The sequence below is a fragment of the Notamacropus eugenii genome, chromosome 4 (genome assembly GCF_028372415.1).
Source record: "Notamacropus eugenii isolate mMacEug1 chromosome 4, mMacEug1.pri_v2, whole genome shotgun sequence".
In the NCBI taxonomy this organism is placed as follows: Eukaryota; Metazoa; Chordata; class Mammalia; order Diprotodontia; family Macropodidae; genus Notamacropus; species Notamacropus eugenii.
The window spans coordinates 431,251,984-431,274,135 of NC_092875.1; the positions used below are offsets into that span (position 1 = coordinate 431,251,984).

A 22,152-nucleotide genomic window follows, 5' to 3' on the forward strand; every position below is an offset into this window, starting at 1 on the left:
TAGGAAATGAAACATAGTTCTCCTGTTTGCTTAAACTTGTCCATTTTTATATAACATTTAAGTGTATTTAATACTGAATTAAACATGCTTTAAAATGTTACTTTGTATTAATTCAACAAAATATTTATGAAATACAAATTTAAGGAATAATTCTAGACTATAAGGTTGATATTAAAGTATAATATCTACTCAAATTCCTCTTTAAAAACAATTATTTTCATTTGTTTAGTATTTAATTCTCTTTTGTATGGTAAGCATTTTTGGCTCTTTGTAATCACCAACACTGCCTAGCGATCAATATCTGAGATGCAGAGACATATTTCAGAGGGAAATTATATAGACAGTTATCGAAGTTGTAAATTATTTTTATGCTAGTGATGTATTCATTGCATTCTTCCCAAGCTATGCAAATTGGTCAGTGTGTGTTGTGAATAACTTTGCATACAATACTTCTAATGTTGCAGATATATTTTTCTTTAATAAAAATTTACCAAAAAATCAGAAATAAGTAAGCCATATAATATGCTCTGAGTAGCAAATAATAAAAAACCCTTCATTTTAGCCCCTCACAAAATTTACAATTACACACAAAGGTTGAAAAATACAATTAAAATGAGAATTTGGCAAATTAATATCAGGCTGTTATTTTCAAAATAACAATGATCACATTATAATGAATTTTTTATATGAAGATGAAAACTTCAATTTTGTTTTATATTATGGCACATAAACTTTTGTTTTTAACGTTATAAAATCATCCAGGAAATAACTATTTTGGGAATCTAAGAATGCATTGCTTAATATTTGGTACCCATGAATCTTAGGCCCCCTTACTGAAATTAAAACCCTATTACCTCACCTTTTAGTTATCTAGGTACAGATTGTGCATTGGCCAGCTAATTTTTTGTGGGTTCCCCCAGAAGGCTGTATTTCTAGGAAGCCCATGGCTGTCTCCTGTGAAAGGTAAAGAACTGAAAAGTAGCAGATAAGAAAGAGCAAAAAGGAGTAGTCACTTCTAGTTTTACTGATGTTAAGGATGCTACGTTGATTACCCCTACTCTTACCTAACAAAGGTAATTACTTTTAAGTGGGTGAGATAATTAACGGAGCTCCAACCTTACACAGGTATATTCTTCAGTGTTAGAAATGAAACAGTTTCGAAGAACACTGTTAACTTATTTGAAGGAAAAAAACCTGCCTGTGGCATGTAGTGGTAGGTGCTTGATGAATGTTTATTGCCTAATTAGTCTTGAAAATGTGTATGTGGAATCAAAGTCAGTTAGACAAGAGTCACAAGGCTGGATGGAGTAGTGAAGAAAGCAGATCATGTCGGGCAGATGTTAAGTGGTTAGACTATGTATACAGATTGCTACTATGCTGACCCAAATCATGATTCCCTACCTGAGAAGTTTTGGTGTTCTCCAACATTTTTTAAAAAACACGACTATCTAAAGGACTAGAAATTTTGGACTGTTCCATAAAAGATGTGTATATACAACTATTCATTCATTAGTAATGCTGACAAAGTCTTGAAATCACCAGATAATCAAAATATGTCTACTTCTATAGAGATATGTTGAAATACAGATCACAGATAAACGTCTCTCTAAATAAGAGCAGAATGTCCCCAAAATAGCAACTACAGGACACTTGCCTCAGGGTAAAACTTCCATTTCCATTATTCCTACTTTGGAATAATCATAATTTAATGCACTTTTATTTCTTCCTATATACACTATGTTCCTGTATTTATTTACATAGTATAAATCAACTTGTTTAAAAACCTTCAAGTGAAGGAAAAGGATATTTGTGATTAACTATACAACATTTACATTTCCTGAGTTTTCTGGGAGATTGAGCTTCCCCCCTCATAGCACCTTTTCTTTAAAATCCCCAAATACTTAGCGCATGCCCAAGTAATACTGAGTATCAGGAATCTAAGAGTTATGCTATTTTCATAAACTAACATGATTATTTTTCAGAAAATGTCAGCTGGTCTGAAAACGTGAATGGCAGTTCATCAGTTGTTTCTACAGGTATGTTACTCCTAATGAACGGAGATGAATAATTCTGGGCACTGTGACTTGAAATAAGTCTATCTGGAGTCTGGGTGCAATGACAACCACCTGAGTTATCAGGGTCTGAACTGTAAACAATATGGAACGAGTCCGGAGAAGAATGATAATGTTCAGCTGCCACTGAGGTGGGGGCAGGGTTCTGGCAAGGACTGTTTGGCATTAAACAAGCCTGAAAGCAACTCTTCCTTCGCAGCCCTCGATGGATATCTAATTTAGCAATGAGAGGTTTGCCAACATTCACTTCTTGTCTTTCTTCTATAGTATCTTCCATTCCTGGATATTCATAGGATAAACAGACAGTGAAGATTAGATGTTCCTAAAAATGAAAAGAAAAAATGTTTTGAACAGTAAAAATACATCATCCTTAAACATTTCTTCCTCAGTATTACATATATTGTCCAGACACAGCTGCCATGATGATTTTGCTGAAATTATTTTTTCTCTTTTTTTATTCTTTATTACAAGAGATGGCTCTCTGGACAGGGTAGGGGAAGGACATATTTGGAAATGAAGTGACGTGGAAACAAAAGACACCAGTAAAAATAAGATAAAAAATTTCCCATCTCCTTTCTTAGGTCCCATAACTCTCTCTCTCTCTCTCTCTAAACCCATGATCTAACTCTTCTTGGTTAGAATTCTGAATCCTTTTCATCTCCCCTAAATTCATAGATGCTGCCTCTTCTTTCACTGTCAGTCTGTGTCCATTCTCTGGAGTTGAAATATAATCCCCATTTTTGGGAATGAGAGACAGAATTACATAGTCATCAAATCAATCTTCCTAAATATTGCTATAAAGAAATCTGTGTAGTGGAGCTGTAAGCTGATCCAACCATTCTGGAGAGCAATTTGCAACTATGTCCAAAAGGCTATAAAAATGCACACACCCTTTGACCTGGCAATACTGCTTCTAGGGCTCTATCCCAGAGAGATCATAAAAATGGGAAAAGGAACCACATGTACAAAAATATTTATAGCAGCTCTTTTTGTGGTGGCCAAGAACTGGAAGTTGAGGAGATGCCCATCAATTGGGGAATGGCTGAACAAGTTGTGGTATATGAATATAATGGAATACTATTGCACTGTAAGAAATGATGAACAGACAGACTTCAGAAAATCTTGGAAAGAGTTATATGAACTGATGCTGAGTGAAGTGAGCAGAACCCAAAGGACATTATTCACAGTAACAAGCCACAGTGTGTGAGGAATGTTTTTGATAGACATAGCCCTTCACAGCAATGCAAGGACCTAAAACATTTCCAAAGGACTCATGATGGAAAATGCCATCCACATCCAGAGAAAGAACTATGGAGTCAGAAGGCAGAATGAAGCAGACTATTTTCTCTTTTGTTATGTCTGGTTTTGCTTTGTTTTTCTCATAATTTCTCTGATTTGTTTTAATTTTTCTATGCAACATGACTAATATGAAAATGTGTTTAATAAGAATATATGTGTAGAGCCCATATAAGATTGCATGTTGTCTTGAGGAGGGAGAAAATTTAAAACATATAAGTAACTGTTGAAAATTGAAAACAAATAAATTAATAAATTTGGAGAAAAAAAAGAAATCTGTGTATTGCAGCTTAGAAAACTTGCCCTCCACGGATATGTCTACAGCAACAACAATGATAAAATTATCCTTAAATATGTTAATGTGTTCGTCCTTCATTGCCAAAGAAGACCATGCCATCAGAGAAATGATGACATGACTTGCTCTTGACTTTGTTCTGAGTGAGGGAGGGCTGTGCAGGTCACCAGGCTCACTTCTCCACAGCCATTTGAATCCAGTGACCAGATATTCATCAGGATGACTGGAGATGACCCAGGATGAGGCAGTTGGGGTTAAGTGACTTGCCCAAGGTCACACAGCTAGTGAGTGTCAAGTGTCTGAGGTGAGATGTGAACTCAGGTCCTCCTGACTCCTGCTCTGGTGCTCTATCCACTGCACCAGCTAGCTGCCCCACATATGTGAATGTACTATATTGCTCAATGGCTAAGTGGTTTGAAAATGTTATAAGGTAAAAAACCTGTTTCTTACTTCAGTACTTTAAAGGCTTTATTAGTAAGCTCTATCCCTCAATTGATGCAAACAGGAACTTGTCAGTGACTTAGTGGACGGTCTTTACGAGCTATGGTGGGCCAGAGACAATGAGCCTCTCCCAAACTGAGCTAGGGCGGCTCTCATACCACAGATGTAGAGCTCATCACCAATCCTGCCTGCACTTAAAGGCTTTTCAGGTTGGGAGAACTTGGCCAAACTTCTGCTCTGCCCATTTAGCCTCCAAGAACCCAGGATCGCTGCTCCATGCCATGATGAAACATCAGAATGGAACTTTAATAGAAAAAGAATCTACTGAGGCAGAGAGGGGAGGAAAGCTAAGCAGAACAGCTCATAAGCTGAATGAGTGTATTTACTCACGTCAAATACTCTTAAGTAAAACACTGAAACTGAGCAGAGATCTACATGTATCTAATAAACTCAGTCATAGAGGAAATTTCTCCACAAATGGCAGGTACAAGAGTGAAAAATAAGATCAGCAGTATTTTGAATTCTGAAACTGAGTTTGCTAATACTTTTCTCTTAAGCTTTTGGAAATCACCTCATCATTTTTTATTTTGAAGTTATTCAGCAAGAAAATGATAAAAGAATGCTAAAAATATCTGAAAGCAGGATTTAGTCATAAAAGGAATGATAACAGTATTTTTGAACAGTCTTAGTTTTGAGACTAATAACACAGAGGGCAGCAACTACCACAGGATACAGGGCAGTGATATCTTACTCAGTGTCCCATTATCGGTCTGCAAATGCTAGTCTGTTAGTGACTGACATATCTGTGGACAAACAAAAGATTCACATTCCCAAATATAACCTCACAAATCATGAAATTCAAGGAGGGTGGCTACCTTTAACTTCTGCAGTGAGCTGAGTCGAGTGTAGAGGCAATGCTTGGGAAGATCTTTGGAGACTAAATAGCTGCCAGTCTCTTCAGGGGTTCCTTTATTTGCATCTTTTGGATCAACATCTAGATCCTGTGAGAATTTGGGGGAGCCAAGAGATAAATCAGTAATAAATACCAAGCAATTATATAGTGCAGAAAATCTTAAAAGAATCCTAGTATTAGTATTAGTATTCTAGTGTAGAGGGAGCATGGGGTGGTGGACCAGCTACTCCACCTGGACTCAAGAGGTAGGTGCCCCTGAGGGACTCTTCCTTGATGTATCTTAGTTTCCTCAATGCAAAAAGGAGTTTTTGTGGGTCTAAGGTCCCTTCCAGCTCTAAGTCTCTGACTCTACTAATAGAATACACTAGAAAAGTACATGGGAAAACAGAATTGGAAACCAAAACTACTTGATTAATTTTTAAGACAAAGAATAAATCAACAACCTGAATAATAAAAATAGGATGAGAAGACAATATATTATCAACTTATTTTCAAGGACAGCAATACACAGCATTTTGGAATAATAGCCTACATTTTGGCATAAGCACATGATTCTTTACCTTGAACTAAAAAGATCTTGCACAATGCCTTCCACAGAGCAGGCACTTAATGTATATATATATTTTTTACTTAATGTATATTAAAATGAAAATGCAATCAATAAACAACAGTGTTAAGGTTATCTTCCTACATGCCCATGCCATGTGCATGGAGTTCCTGTTGACCTTTAATTACAACAGCCTTCATTCACAGTAAGTACATTATTTCTTCAAGGCATTCTAGTGTCCTGAAAAAGTGAATTTACCATGGAAAGGTATGTAGTTTCCTTTTTAAAAGATTATTGTATTCTTTAGGTCCAAAACAGATTTCTCATCTGTTAAATACTTAGAAGTGATATTAGTAGCTGATTCCTACTGCATCAGTAAATTATTATAATGTATTTAGCCAAAAGGGCTCATAGGAATGTAAGTTTAAATGAGATTTATCAGAGTTTAAAATATAAATCCATGGTAATTTCCATTTTTACACCATATTTTATTTTTCACATTACCTCATTTTAGAACACAACATTTTAAGGCCACTTTTTCTGAATTAATGTAATTTCTTTTTTTATACTCTAAAACACTGAAGAACAAAACAGCTTTGTAATCAACTTTTCAATATTACGATCGTTATCACTAACATAAGATACTCTTCTATCTCTAAAACCATGTATGTTATCAGATTGAAAGCATCTTCACTTTTCAGTAAATGAATATTGTAAAAAGGTAATAAGAAAAATGAGTAACTTACAAATGGGAAATCTGTGACGTAGGCTTCACACATCACTATTTCAGGTGGTTTGTACACTATTCTTGTATAGATTATCATGACATTGGAAAACTCAGCTGCAAATCCTAGCTGAATCTGAACACCAGATTTAAAGTCAAGACACATACTTTCTGGAAGTTCTGAAAAAAACGTTGTGCATATTTATTATTAATTTACATATTATTTAAAGAGTTAAATTAAAAGGGCCAATATAAAACACACACACTTCATCTACTCCACTTTAGGCTCCTCAGTTAGATTAAGTGAGTGGTTAGAGTAACCACTTTCCTAGTGGGAGGGACCATGGTTGATTGTCTTTCTATCTCTTAAGGTGGCTAGGAGAACAGCTGTTCAAGAATACTTGTTGGATTAATGCTCAATGATGCAGATGATATGTTTGGATACTCTTAAAAAGCGATTCATTTACTTGTGAAATCATCCAATATCCACTTTTCATACAGATGGGTTACAATATTTATATGGCATTTATATGGTGCTAACATTAATTTATTAAGAAGAGATCTAAATCTTATTTAAGATTATTATATTTAGTGACAGTGTGTTATGGGTGTTCAACAAATATAGCTGACTTCCAATTATTCGTGATAATAGATTTATACGTAGTACAGACACTTGAAGGTTTACAAAACTGTTTTAGCTTCTTATACTTGGAGTACTTCCAACATAGAATAAAGTATAGATGGAGAAGAATCTAAATAATGCATCAGCTTGATAATTATTTCCTCAATATGAAGAGTTGGTCATATTAAACAATTACAATATGTTCATTCTACTTATGGGGTTCATTTGTTTCTTTGTCCAAGATCATACTGAAATTAAATGCAAACTGGAATTTAGAGCCTGATTCAATTCTGTGTTCCCTTTTAAGGCTAATAAAGTATTTTTATAATGAAGCTGGAAGAAATATTAACAATTTAAAAAGCCCTCTATACTGTCATGTTAATAAATTTCTAGAAAGATCTTACAAAATAAAATTTACTGTACCATGTGCCTTGGCCCATTGTAAATTTCGCACCAAGGATTCTGGAGAGCATAATGTTTGTTGTATGGGATCCGTAAGAGCCCTCTTTTCAGATAAACTGCTTCGAATCTCTAAGGCCTGCTTGCCTTTGGTTAGGTGACATTTTCCCATATCTAAAAAGATGATATATTCATATATATGTATAATGTGCACACATACATACAGACATAAAATTTACATAAAGGATTCAGACAATAATTTCTCTCTCTAATATAATTTTCATATCAATATATCTATTTTTTCTTGCTTTCAATTACCTTACTTTAACTTCTATAAATTACTCTCCTCTACATCTCTCTCTCAAGGTTGATTATATGGGAGTGGAGTGGGAATACCCAAGTGGTGATCAAAATTTTAAATATATTATTTATTCTGCAAAAGAGAAAAGATAAATAATGTGGGCAACACTGAGATCTTAATTCAACAAAGAAGAAGGTTGACTTCTCGGGATTGTTTCCAAACCCAAAATTCAGTATAATTTTTGAACGGATCAGTTAACATTGCCCATTAGTTAATCTTGCATGATTTCAAAGTAAAATGCTGGTCACCGATCTAAATAGAGCATGATCTACTTTGAAGCATATTAATTCTATTGTATTCAATTCACCGAATAAGAATCACAATTCTACTCTCTTCCTTTTAAATTATTACGATGTGTTATACTCTACATTGCTGATGAATTTAATGAATCAACTGGAGCAGAATGAAACGTGACTCTTAATCCAGCACACGTAAACAAACAAAAATAGTGGGGTTGAAAGAACAGTGGGTTTAAAAGAAGAGTCACAATGATAAAGAAAGTTGTCTAAATTTTAAAAAGCTGGGAAAGCCTTTTAAAATTTTTTGGAGTTCTTGGGGGAAATGAAGTATACATTCTACACTTTTAAAAAGCTTCCTTTATGTGGGCACTTTGTTGATCTAAGAAAAAAGATATTCTGTTTGCTCAAAGATAAAGTATATAGTTATAATTGAGGAAGCCAGAAGTCCTTAAAATATTGATTTTTTTGTTTTTAATATCACTTCTGAACATGTTCTCCCATACTTTACCCAGTTAACCCTCCCATGTGAAAGAAAACTGTTTTTAGAAATAAAAAAGAGAGTAAGAAGCAGTTTTTAGCAAAATTAACCAACAAATCAACTGATCCTGATAGTATATACAATGTCCCTCACCTATGATCCTTCACCTCTGCAAAAAAAGGAAAGAAATTTCCTTATCTCTTTTCTAGGGCCACTCATAGTCATTATAATTATATAATATTCAGTTCCATTTTCTTTCATTCAGTCCATTCACATAGCTGTAGCCACTGTGTATAGTATTTTCCTGTTTTTTCCTTATTTTTTACTCTGCATCAGTTCCTAAGCATTCCCACGAATCTTTGAATACTTTATTAATCATTTCTTAAGACACAGTACTATTCCACTGTATTCTTTTTATTTTTTTTTTTAAATCTTTCTTTCCATTAAAAATTTGAACAAAAAAAATACTAAATAAAATGAACATGTCCATATACACTGTAGGACAGGAGAGGACTGAGCACAAAACTACACTCTCTATTCCTTTTAAGTACATAATTAATTCAACATATAATTTTCAAAGCTGCTCTGTTAGTTGGTGATTCCTTCTGGACTTCCTTGTATTTTCAGCTCATTGTTGTGGAGAACCCTATTCCGAATTCCCTCCCCAGAAGGAAAAAAACCCCAAACCCTCTGTATGCATGGCACCAGCTTTTTTCTCACAGTGTACCTATGAAAACTTTCCTTACTCTTATACTCAGAAATTTTGTAGTTTAATCTTTTTTGTTATTGAGAAGACTGAGCAAACAGCCTTTGTCCTCAAAGAGTTTCACATTCTTACAGGGGATAACACATTCAAACAACCCAGTACTGAGCAAATGGAAGATCCTCTCAAAAGGGAAGCACTTACAGTGGTGGAGACTGGGAGAGGTTTCCTGCAGAAGGTATGATTTGAGCCGAATCTTGAAGGAACCCAGAAAAGCCAGGGAGCAGAGAAGAGAAGGAAGAACATTCCAGATATGAGAGACAGCTAGGGAAAAGGCAGCAAGACAGTAGATGGAAACTGATCCCTTCAAAAATTGTACTGAATTTGGGGTTTGGAAACAATCCTGAGAAGTCAACCTACTTCTTCCTTGAATTAAGATCTCAATATTGCCTACATTATTTATCAGTTCTCTTTTGCAGAATAAAAAATATATTTATACATTATTATATATTAAATATGTTTAATATATTATACTAATATATAATATAATTAATATAATATATGACATATATTTTGTATAATATATAATATACATTATATATATTTGTGTTATACATAAATAATAGAAGTAATATATGATAGATAATATATTATTATATGTAACATATAATAATATACATTATGTGTTATATAATATATATTATACATTATATATACTATAATATACAAAATATATTTAATATAATATTATATATTACATATACATTAATTATATCTTAAATATAATTTTTATACACAGTAGAATAGAAAGACTCAACTTCATGAGTTCAAATCCAGCCTCAGACACTTCCTAGCTGTGTGACCCTGCGCAAGTCACTTAACTGTTTGCCTCAGTTTCCTCATCTATAAATAAACTGGAGAAGAAAACAGCAAATCACTCTAGTATCTTTGCCAAGAAAACCTCAAATGGGATCACCAAGAATTGGACAAGATTAAAAAATTACTTAACAACAAAAACGACAACAATAAAAAGTCATGAAGTTGGGAGATAAAAAAAACCACATATATTGGAATCACAGAACTTCAGAGTTTCACTATATATTTCAAGAGAAATTACTTTGTGTAATAAACACTATTTCCAGGGGCGGAACCAAGATGGCAGCATAACAACACAGACTTTCTAGAGTGCTCCCGCCAAGCCCAGCCAAATACCTATAAAAAATGGCTCTAAACAAATTCTGGAGCTGCAGAACCCATAGAATGATGGAGTAAAGCAAATCTCCAGCCCAAGACAGCCTAGAAGGCTGCTGGGAAGGGGAAGTGCTATTGCGCCATGCTGGGGGCAGAGTGCAGTCCAATGTGGGCCACAAGTGCACAGAGCGAACCTGAGAAAGCCTTGGGGAGACTGAATCTCTCACACCTGTGGTGGTTTCCAGATTTCATGACCCCAAAACAATGAGGATAAATTGGAAGGTCACTGGGAACAGCCTGTGGGACCAGTGCCAGAGAGCAGAGTGGTGGGACCCCAACCCCAGGGTGGCAGAGGAGGGGGGCAGTGGAGGAACTCACAGTAGCCACAGCAATAGCAGGGGCAGCTGCAGCCACTGTTTCTGGAGCTCTAGGCCCACAGATTGTGGGGGGATCAAGCAGCTGACAGTACACCTCCACTCCCAGTGGAAGCAAGAACTACCTTGACAAAGAGCTCAAAAGTCAAGTAAATGGCTGGGAAATGAGCAAAAATCGGGAAAAAGGATCAGACTATAGAATCTTACTTTGCTGACAAGGAAGACCAAAGCATGCAAACAAAAGAAAGCAAAGTCAAATCTCCTGCATCCAAAGCCTCCAAGAAAAATATGAATTGATCTCAGGCCATGGATGAGCTCAAAAAGGATTTTGAAAATGAAGTAAGAGAAGTAGAGGAAAAAATTGGGAAGAGAAATGAAAGTGATGCAAGAAAATCATGAAAAACAAGTCAACTTCTTGCTAAAGGAGACTCAAAAAACTGTTGAAGAAAATAACACTTTAAAAAACAGACAAACCCATATGGCAAAAGATCCAAAAAGTCAATGAGGAGAAGAATGTTCTAAAAAGCAGAATTGGCCAGATGGAAAAGGAGGTCCAAAAGCTCACCAAAGAAAATAATTCCCTAAAGATTAGAATGGAGCAGATGGAAGCTAATGACTTTATGAAAAATCAAGGAATCATAAAAAACAAAATCAAAGGAATGAAAAAATAGCAGACAATTTGAAATATCTAATTGGAAAAACAATTGACCTGTAAAATAGATCCAGGAGAGACAATTTAAAAATTATGGGACTACCTGAAAGCCATCATCAAAAAAAGAGCCTAGACATCATCTTTCATGAAATTATCAAGGAAAATTGCCCTGATATTCTAGAACCAGAGGGCAAAATCAATATTGAAAGAATCCACTGATCACCTCCTGAAAGAGATCCAAAAAGAAAAACTCCTAGGAATATTGTAGCCAAATTTCAGAGTTCTCAGGTCAAGGAGAAAATATTGCAAGCGGCTAGAAAGAAACAATTCAAGTATTGTGGAAATACAATCAGGATAATACAAGATCTAGCAGCTTCTACATTAAAGGATCACAGGGCTTGGAATATGATATTCCAGAAGTCAAAGGAGCTAAGATTAAAACCAAGAATCATCTACCCAGCAAAACTGAGTATAATACTTCAAGAGAAAAAAATGGTCATTCAATGAAATAGAGGACTTTCAAGCATTCTTGATGAAAAGACTAGAGCTGAATAGAAAATCTGACTTTCAAACACAAGAATCAAGAGAAGCACAAAAAGGTAAACAGCAAAGAGAAATCATAAGGGACTTACTAAAGTTGAACTGTTTACATTCTTACATGGAAAGATCATATTTGTAACTCTTGAGACATTTCTCAGTAACTGGGTAGTTGGAGGGATTATATCCATATAGAGAGAGGGCACAGGGTGAATTGACTAGGAAGGGATGATATCTAAAAAATAAAATTAAGGGGTGAGAGAGGAATATATTGAGGAGAAAGGGAGAAATGGAATGGGGCAAATTATCTCTCATAAAAGAGGCAAGAAAAATTTTTTTCAATGGAGAGGAATAGGGGGGAGGTGAGAAGGAAAAATGAAGCTTACTCATCACATTTGGCTTAAGGAGGGAATAACATGCACACTCAATTTGGTAAGAAAATCCATCTTACACTAGAGCAAAGTAAGAGAGAAGGGGATAAGTGGGGTGTGGGGGATGATAGAAGGGAGGGCAAATGGGAGGAGGGATTAATTAGAAGTAAACATTTTTGGGTAGGGACAAGGTCAAAAGAGAGAATAGAGTAAATGGGGGGCAGGATAGAATGGACAGAAGAATAGTTAGTCTTACACAACATAACTTTTATGGAAGTCTTTTGCATAACTACTCATGTATAACCTCTATTGAATTGCTTGTCTTCTCAGTGGGGATGGGTGGGGAGGGAGGAAGGGAGAGAAGATGGAACTCAAAGTTCTAAAAACAAGTGTTAAAAATTGTTTTCACATGCAACTGGAAAATAAGAAATACAGGTAATGGGGTATAGAAATCTATCTTGCTGTACAAAAAAAGAGAGAAGATGGAGATAAGGGAAGGGAGGGGTGTGACAGAAGGGAGGATAGATTGGGGGAAGGGGTAATCAGAATGCATGGTGCCTTGGGGTGGGGGGAAGGGAGAGGTGGGGAGAAAATTTGGAACTCAAAATTTTGTGGAAATGAATGCTGATAACTAAAAATGAATAAATAAATAAATAAATACTATTTCCAAATTCTAATAATCCCAAGTATGGGGAGAGAAGAATTCTAAAAACAGGGACCTGAGGAGTAGCTTCCCCTGAATTTTCACTTTTACCTTCTGCAACTTCATCCAGTAAGACAGTGATTTTCTTGTCTTCTAACAACCGGTCTTTCAAGAACTTCATGAAGATTCCATTTGCTAATCCAGAATGCTGGATTTCAAAAGCTTCTGCTCCTTGACATCTTCATAAGAGTAATAAGAACCATATGTTTGTTACAAAGCAGAAAGGTGTTCCTAATTACTGATGGACTTACTTTCCCACTTCTGTTTGGGAACATACAAGCAAAACGCCTTCTTAGGTCTGAAGTCCCTATTCAGAGAAGTAGTATAATATTGCTGGGTGAATTTGGCTACTAAGGGAAACTAAGGGACAGATATACTTGTAATAAATCTGCAAATCTCTAGGTTTTTAATCAAAGCAAAGTGATCATTACTAAAACAACTCTTAAAGGTTATAAATAGGGAAGTTAAAGATAAAATGCATTAGGAGTCAGTTTTATAAAATATCACGTTTTTGAAACAAATATTAAGCTTTCTTACGTTGCATATCCAAAAACAATATTAGCAGTGACTCTCAGGGCATCCAAGATTGGAATGGTATCATCATAATCATTTCTAGAATAAAAGCAACAGATACAGAAATAAAGTGGAAAAAATGTTAAAATAGTAAAGATGATTTTAATAAAGCCACTATATTATGACTTTTTACTTAATTTATATTTGCTGGGTTGAAAAAAAAAATACACAAATAGGTTAGAGAAGTAGTTCTCGAATTCTGTTTTATGATAGCATTCTTTTTCCTCCTTCATTGAGCATTTCTTTTGCCCCACAAAAGAAGTGAGGCACAGTTTAAATGCATATGAGAAGAGAAACAGAGTTAACAACATTTTCCTTTCTTTAGATCAGAAGAGACATATAACTGGAAGATAACAAATAGTTGTGACTATGTGTTGAGTAAGGGTCAACAGATAATTCCCTTGGGAAGGGGGAACAAGAACAGAGGATATGGAGATTTCCTACACCTAACAAATCTCAGCATCTTAAAGTGCCACCTAGAGCCAGTTTGTAATTTTTCTAAATTCTTAAATTATAATCTGAAATGAATTAAAAGAAAATTAACAAAGCACAGTGGAAAGAACACTGAATTTGGACTTAGAAGATCGAGGTTTGAAACCTTGCTCTGTAATTCACCTTCCTGGACCTTAAGTTTTCTTATCTGTAAAATGAGGGTGGTAGATCAAATTATCTCCCTTCCAGCTCTAAATTCTATGACCTATGGCCCTGCTGCTATATATTTAAACAAAAATATAACAAAAGCAGATCTGATTAGCATCAGGCTAGTGTGCAAAAAGTATTAACCATATTCAGTATCAGCTCTGTCAACCAAGAAATTGAATCATTGAACCAGAAAAAGTTTGATAAGTAAACAGAAGTCAGTGAAGTTGGAATCAGGAAATCTGATTCATTATAGCCCTATAAGGCATATATAGGAGATCCATCTTCAGTACCCAGTCACCAGCAGAACTATTTCCATTATGTGGAAATAACTTTGCAATTTATTTTACATGAATGCAGGTAAAATCTACTTAACCACAGTGACTGGTTTCACGACTTTAGGTCACAGAGAACAATTATTTCCATAGTGAAAATGTTATAAATGGAAGATTCTTTCTTGGACATTCAGAATTTGGAAAGTAAAAGCTTAAGATTAGTTTTTATAGTGACTTGAGATTAAAATAAATATAGGCTAGACTGAACAGGAATATCTGGATAAACTAACAGACCTAAGATGTGGAGAACTGAAGCCATCAAAAAATTTGAGGCTGGTAGCCCACCTGAAGGAGAATGGTATTGGTAATGATGGTGGAAGGGTGGCTGGCTGGAAGACAAAAAAAGATGAATCTAAAGACATTTTGAAGATAGTTGGGAAACGGGGTTCATTATTCTTTAGGCATTTCCTATTCAACAAAATTTATTAAATGCTTAAGATGTATAAGGCACTGGAGATACAAAAATTAAAAAAAATGACAGTTCCTGCCTTCAAGGAACTTAAATTCTGCTGATGAACATATAACATGAGTAAATATGAGGCATTATTCCCACTTTAATTAGGTAGGAAACTGAGTCCAGCAGTTTGCTCATAGTGTGTAGTTAGTATCACAGGTAGGATCTAAACTAGGTGTTCCAGACTCTGAGTCCAGCATTAAATCCATCATATATTACAATGACTCTGGCATATCATCTATAGTTTTAATTCTCTTATGCCTTGTATATCACATATATGGGGAGTGAAATAATTAGCCATAATGAAAATAATTTTTTTGAGGAAATATAATTTCTTCCTAAATAAAGTAAATCAGATCTCTAAAATCCATCAACTGAAGTAGCTTTTGCTTGAATTCTGGTACATGCTAAATAAAAAATAAACTTTTTATTATATATATTATATATAATTATACATATATATTTATTATATATAAACATATAAATGTATATGTAGACACATACACACACATAGTTTCTATTTTTTAGTTTTCAGCAGAGATTTAGTATGTAAATAAGAATTATCTTCTCATTTCATTTAATATCAATCATTCTAATTTTTGTATATTTAATTCTCAGAGACTAATATTTCATTAGTTAGAATAGGTTCACCATTTAACAAAGAATAAAAACTTTGCTTACCTTTTCCGACACATATCCAACAAGAACACATTGAGTCCAGTCTCTTTTTCTTGCATCAATTTAAGTATACTTTGTACACACAGGCAATTTGCAGACCTATATGGATTTGGAGCATCCACAGGAACCATAAAACTGTTCCCATAGTTTTCATAGCCATGTCCCGCATAATATAATAAGCCTGAGAGAACAAATAAACCCACAGAGAAAATTTTAAAATCTGAACATTTATGTTTTAGAAAATGCAATTTGTTTATTGGATGTTGACATAAACAAAATTTAGGAAATAAAATGCATGAGGATGAATACTCATAAATAAAGATATAAAAAGAAATCATATAATGAAATGAATAATTTGCTTCATACCTACAATCCAACTGCCAAGACAGCAAATGCCAACCAAACTGGGTTTTAAATTTTTTTAGTTTAAGTTCAAGTACTGCATGTGAAAAACAGAGGAAACCTTTGTATATAGCAACTGTAGAGGGGAGTACAACGTACAATTTATTATCCCTGCCATTTAACCTCCCTAGTCTGTGAGACAACAACATACATACACACTAGCACATGATGAAATGCCACCAGGAGAGAGATGGGCACTCAGTAAACAATTGGCCCTAAAACGGACGTTCCATACAAACAGAAGTAGTGAACTTCCTCTAATGCACACAACAGAACACAACTGAGGCAGCTGGTTCAAAATAAACTGTTCAAATCTCTTTACCTAAATTAGTTTCTTTATTTTTGTAAACTAGTTTCTGTTTAAAAAAAAAGGTTTTTATTGCTATTTTATACTTCTAACATCACCATAATTATTCCAAGTATCCCTCTGTCCTCCCTCTCCCAGAGACCTATACTATATGACAATATTTTTTAGAAGAGGGGAAAAAGAGTCTGTCCAACCGATGGACACACTGGAAGGGTCTGAACACATGCAACGTGGGCGGATCCTCTCATCTTTCTTCCTTTGAATCTTGCTTTGATTTTTTATAATTTTTTGAAATTCACTTTAGATTTTTTGGTCTGTAGCAGTTCTTAACTGTAGTTTACCGTGTATATTTCTTTCTTGGCTTTTCTTCCTTCACTCTGAATCAGTTCACACAGAATCTTTCCATGCTTCTCTGTATTTGTAATATACATAATTTCTTAAAGTAACATTCCATTATATTCATGTACCACAATTTATTTAGCCATTCCCCAACTGATGAGCATCTACTTTATTTCCAGTTCTTAGGTACTACAAAAAATGTTGCTATAAATATTTAAGAATATGGAGACTTCCCCCGCTTCTTATCAATGGCTTCCTTGAAGTTAAGCTCAGTGAAAGAGTATCTGGTCCAAAGTGTATGGACATTTTAGTCATTTTATCTGCATAATTCCAAATTGCTTTCCAAAATGGCTGTATGATTTCACAGGTCCACCAATCATCTATTAATGTGCCTATCTTTCTGCAACCCCTCCACCTATCACCATTTTAAAAATTATTCTTGCCAATTTGCAGGGTGTCAGGTGAAACCTCAGGGTTGTTTTGATTAGTGATTTGGAGCACTTTTTCATGTAGTTGTGAGAATTTTATTCATATATTTTGACCATGTAATGGCTATTAGTCATACATACATATATGCATCTATGCATGGTACACACACATATACTATGAGAATGGCTATTAGTCATATAAACATGTGTATATTTATACATACATACATACATACATATGTGTATATACATATACACATATAATTAGTTTATATATCTTGGATACCAAACCCTTATCAGAGAAATTTGATATGAAGTGTTTTCCCCCCCATCAACCACTTTTCTTCTTATCCTAGATTAATTAGTGTTGTCTATACAGTAGCTTTTCAGTTTCAAGTAATCAGGGTTATCTACTTTATCTTGTATAACTGTATTTCTTGTTCGTATAAACTACAGTTGTAATACTCCCAGCACAACTGATAGATACAACTGCACAATGAGAAAATTAAGTTCAGAAAGCAGGACAGAATGATAAAAGTAATATTATTAATACTTTAACACTTGCTTCTATTTTTAACAATTTTAATTTTTTCCAAATATAATGGCATAGAGTATGCTGTTAATATAAATGAATTTGTCCTATTTTAGATGTATATAAAATATTTATTAGAAAATTTGCTTATTTGTTTCCACACTTTTTTTTAGCATAATGTACTTCCAACTCTTTAAAAGACATCTTTACCTAAGTTTAAATTCATCATCTATATCCCTAAATCTATTCTTCCTGATTTCCCTATCTCCAACAATATCATTATACTGCCTGTCAATCATGATTACAGTTCAAAGGTATTTTTGATTCCTTTTTATCTCTAAAGGAGACTATAGGTTCAATGAGGGCAAAAACTTGATCTTATTTTAACTCTAGAGATCGAACATAAAACAGAGTCCGTAATAAATAAGTGCTTCATAAAGACTTGTGGAACATGAAACAAAAACAAGTATTTTAGGAAGACGAATCACAATTTCACACCTGGAAGGAACTTCAGGGGTCCTCAAGTTCAGTCGCTACTTGAAAAAGAAGCCCTACTAGAACAAACGATGGCTGACTTGACACTTGACAATCATTTTCTGAGAACTGTGAAGTTCTTCTATAAGTAAGCAGGATAGGGAGGGTTGGGGTAGATAATTCATTAGAAAGTGACTCTATTAGCTCAGACCTTTCCCTGGTGTGGGCGTGTCAAGCGACACCTCAGGAAGATAACTCTCTATTAGGTCTCAGTGAGTGAGGCTTCCTCAAATTGAATTACTGGGTTTGCAAGGAAAAGAAATTAGCGTAATAAAGCACCTGCTCTTTGCCAGGTACTGTGCCAAGTACTTTACTGATATGATCTCATTTGAGCTCCGTAACGCACCTGGAAGGTAGGTGCTATTATTTTTATTTTCATTTTACAGTTAAAGAAATGGAGGCAGACAGTGTCACACGGCTTGCCTAGGGTAACATAGCTAGTAAAATGTTGGAGGCCATATTGGCACTCAGATCTTCCTTAAGTTAGGCCCTGTGCTCTATTCCAGGCTGACTGTTCATGGCCCACTGAGAGATCTTTTATGTGTTTTCGACACTTGTTCATGGGTTCCTTAAGCGCTTCTTGTATCTTTTGCATTTTCCATGTGAAATAAAGGCTGCCCTATACCTGATAGCACATTGCCTTGAATGGGAGCTAGGGACTCTATTACGCAGAGATATGCAAATCTAGACATGAATTATAATATGAAATATATTCTGAGATGTTGGTAAAGTCCGGGTAGCCAAAAATACCACAGCAAGCTAGAGACGCGAACCTTTTGGTTTGGTATTTAGGGCTGGCCCTGGTCCAGGAAATGCCAGCGTTGGGCGTCCTCAGACACCGATGATAATTTCATGAAGCCTAAACTTCTCTCTTTGCAACTTTTCCCATTGCTCCTAACTCTGACCTCTGTCCATCCCTCCCACAGGACAGCCTTTGGAGTACTTGAGGGTAGATCTCACAGCCTCTGTGGTGGCCTTCTCTTCACTCTTCTCCTTCAACTAATTTTCCTATGGCATCAATTATAACCCCCAGTCTGTTTTTGTTTCCTTACTCCAGATGCTTTTCAGTTTATCAATATCCTTCTTAAAATGTGGTGCTCCAAATACCAGAAATGTGCTCTGACCTCTGGCAGGAGAGGGCACTTAGGAAGCTACCCCTATATTTCAGGACTTCAGCCATTAAGTGGTAAGGTATGAACCTTCACTGGATTTCCCTTATTTACCATTACAGAGACCCACTCTTTTCCTATTGCCTTGAAGCTCAGGATTATTACAATAGTTCACAAACATTTGAGAGCTATTCTAAAACACTTGGAAAAATGAAAACAAATATCCAAACAAATTACATATTTTAATGTATCTTTATAATGCATTTGTAATCATTTTAAAATGAAATTAGCAATATACTTCATATAATTATGGGTAAGAAAAATTAAAATTGTTCAAAGTAAAGGGAAGCAAGAGTTAATTAGAGCACATCAATCACATTAATCTTATGACTCTAAATTCTTTATTCTTAACATCATATGGCCACAGTCCAGTGAATTTTTATTTGGTGAATGATTTCATCAGGCTATGTAATAATTATCTACCAATTGTGCTCTTGAGTTGGCGTTTAAATAAGTGAATAGTTTGTAAAGCAGATTTCGATAGTTCATTTTGGACTGATACGCCACTGGATGAGTTTGGGGAACTGGATCTCCTTGCCAGGGTTCCTGTGCAACAACTGCTTGTGCTAGCTGTTTTACGCTTCTATTTTAGAGACGATGAGGTCAGTCAGAGTCAAGAAGTGAAAGATAAGAGCTGTGAAACATGGTCATGAAACAGAGCCAAGTGCTGGTACCAGTTATTTATTAAATATAGACCTGGGTTCAAGACCTAGCTCTGAAACATTCTGGCTGGATAACCCCTAGGCAAGTGACCTAATTTTTCAGGGCTTTATCTGGTAATACTCATTGGCAGAGAAAGAAAGTTCCCTATAGTCCAGGTCCTGTTCTTATATATTCATTACCTCTCATAGCCCATTACATGTGTGGAATAAAATATTTTGGTTCAATTGTAAACATCTGAAATGTACAAAAACATGAATTTTATAGAAAACAAAACTTCAAATTACTGCCAATTTCTTCAAACTAGTTACTCTTAGCTATAAAGTTTGTCAGTTCTTCTTTCAGAAGGACAGACATCCTATCCATTCCTACCTAAATCACCTGCAGTAGATGACATCACCATCATCCACCTGGATCAAACACAGATTTAGGTTTACAAAGTAAGAGTTGTTGTCCACAGAGGTTGAATGACTTGTTCAAGGAGTGCAGAGGCAAGATCTGACTCCAGACTCACTATAATGGCCTCCATGACTCCAATTTCCACTACTACTAATCTATTCTGTCTGATGAATATTAACAACTTGAATTTCATAACAATTGTGTATTATTTTTATTTTACAGTTGAGGAAATGGAAACTTATGCCTGTGGTCAACACATCAGGATGGAAGGAAAAAGGTGTTCTTTAGAACTTACAAAGTGAAAAGCCCAAAAGTGTATGGCCTTGAAGATGAATTTGGGCTTTATACCAGGTATTCTGGTTCAGTACAGAAGCATCAGCTACATCATACTCTGTCACAATATTAGCACAGCAATTATAAAAGACTTAAAACTCAGAAATATCCAGTAAATGATGACACAAAGATCTATGGAACTTTAAAATATTTGTATATGAAATTTAAAAATAGTGCAGAGAGTTTGTATCAAGGTTATAACACCGTGCAAGTCAGAATTACAGCTATCTTAACTTTCCAAATTTACTGGTTTTAGTTTCTTTTTACGTATGGCATATGCATTTAACTAACTACTCCATTTACAAGGACATGTCAAAGGACTCATCTCTCCAAATGATTTTTAATTTGGTGTGGAAATTTACTGTAGGAAATTGGATATTAAAGGCATGCTAATTCTTTGGTACTGATTTCCAAGGAAATATTTTGTCATAGCAAATCAAACTGCAATACACCATAATTAAAATGGACTTTAAAATACTTTCTGCAAAGACAGCAGGATCAAGCAGATGAACTGGCAAATGGCTATAATGACATGATTGTTGAAAAGGATTTATTTTTCTTTATAAAGCATTCACAGAAAATGGAAAACTTTCATCAGAGATAAAACTACATTGAGCATCTTGAGTAAACATACATAATTGCCCTGCTTTTACTGGATATTCCACAAATGTTGTTGACTGACACAAATAAGATTTTTGATAGTGACAGAACTCATGGAAAGATGTTAAAAAGCTTTTAAAAATGATTAAATGACAATTAAGAATATTAATTCCATACATTATACATACTATAGTGTTTCATTTTCAAAAATCTTGTTTGACATTTTTTAAAATAGGAAGAATCCCATTTTTCTATAAAATATTATGAAAAATAGCTCTTCAGTCATAAAAACCCTGCATATCTGATACAGTAAAGGAAGCTAAAAATAGCCATGAAGCTCACTAAGAAAGAAAAATTTTTTGAGATTATTGGTCAATACCACACACCTATAAGTATTTAACATACATTAAGGAAACAGAAAGCTCTGGTTCAAATAGTCTCAGTTGATTTCTACATGCTAAAATAAAGGACTCTATGGCAACTTTTCTACTAGCCCTAGAACCAATCCAAAATTTTGAACATACTTTATGAAGGGAATCTAGTTTATACTAGTAACACCACTATTTTGTCATGAGAGTATAATTCACTCCTTCACTTTAAATGAATGTTTTATTTTTCTAAAAAATGTGGGAATTCATACGGAATTAAGTATTGTATTCACAATTTTATAAAATAAGATCACTGTGTTTTTGTCGTGGTCTTCACTATAGTTACATTCCCATACGTCTGTTTTGATTTTAAAAAAACCCCAATAACAAACCACTATTAAATCAAGTCTTTTGCAATGAGGACTCTCTTAGAAAGATCCAGGTTATCCCTATATTCTCTCAAGCCTACTAACGTCTTTCTTGC

The 22,152-nt window shown here is 34.7% G+C and overlaps 1 protein-coding gene across 2 annotated transcripts in view; it reads right to left on the reverse strand.

The window, feature by feature from the left end:
- Positions 1-1,661: 1,661 nt before the first annotated feature.
- The window catches only part of MALT1 (MALT1 paracaspase), an 82,418-nt gene continuing 61,927 nt past the window's right edge, over positions 1,662-22,152 (reverse strand). For both annotated transcript variants that reach the window (XM_072605943.1, XM_072605945.1), the window contains 7 exons: positions 15,601-15,778; positions 13,456-13,530; positions 12,970-13,097; positions 7,334-7,483; positions 6,311-6,468; positions 4,980-5,105; positions 1,662-2,394 (listed from right to left, as the gene is read on the reverse strand). In XM_072605943.1, coding sequence (XP_072462044.1) covers positions 1,972-2,394; positions 4,980-5,105; positions 6,311-6,468; positions 7,334-7,483; positions 12,970-13,097; positions 13,456-13,530; positions 15,601-15,778 — 1,238 coding nt within the window. In that variant the 3' untranslated portion in view covers positions 1,662-1,971. The remainder of the gene's footprint in view (positions 2,395-4,979; positions 5,106-6,310; positions 6,469-7,333; positions 7,484-12,969; positions 13,098-13,455; positions 13,531-15,600; positions 15,779-22,152) is intronic.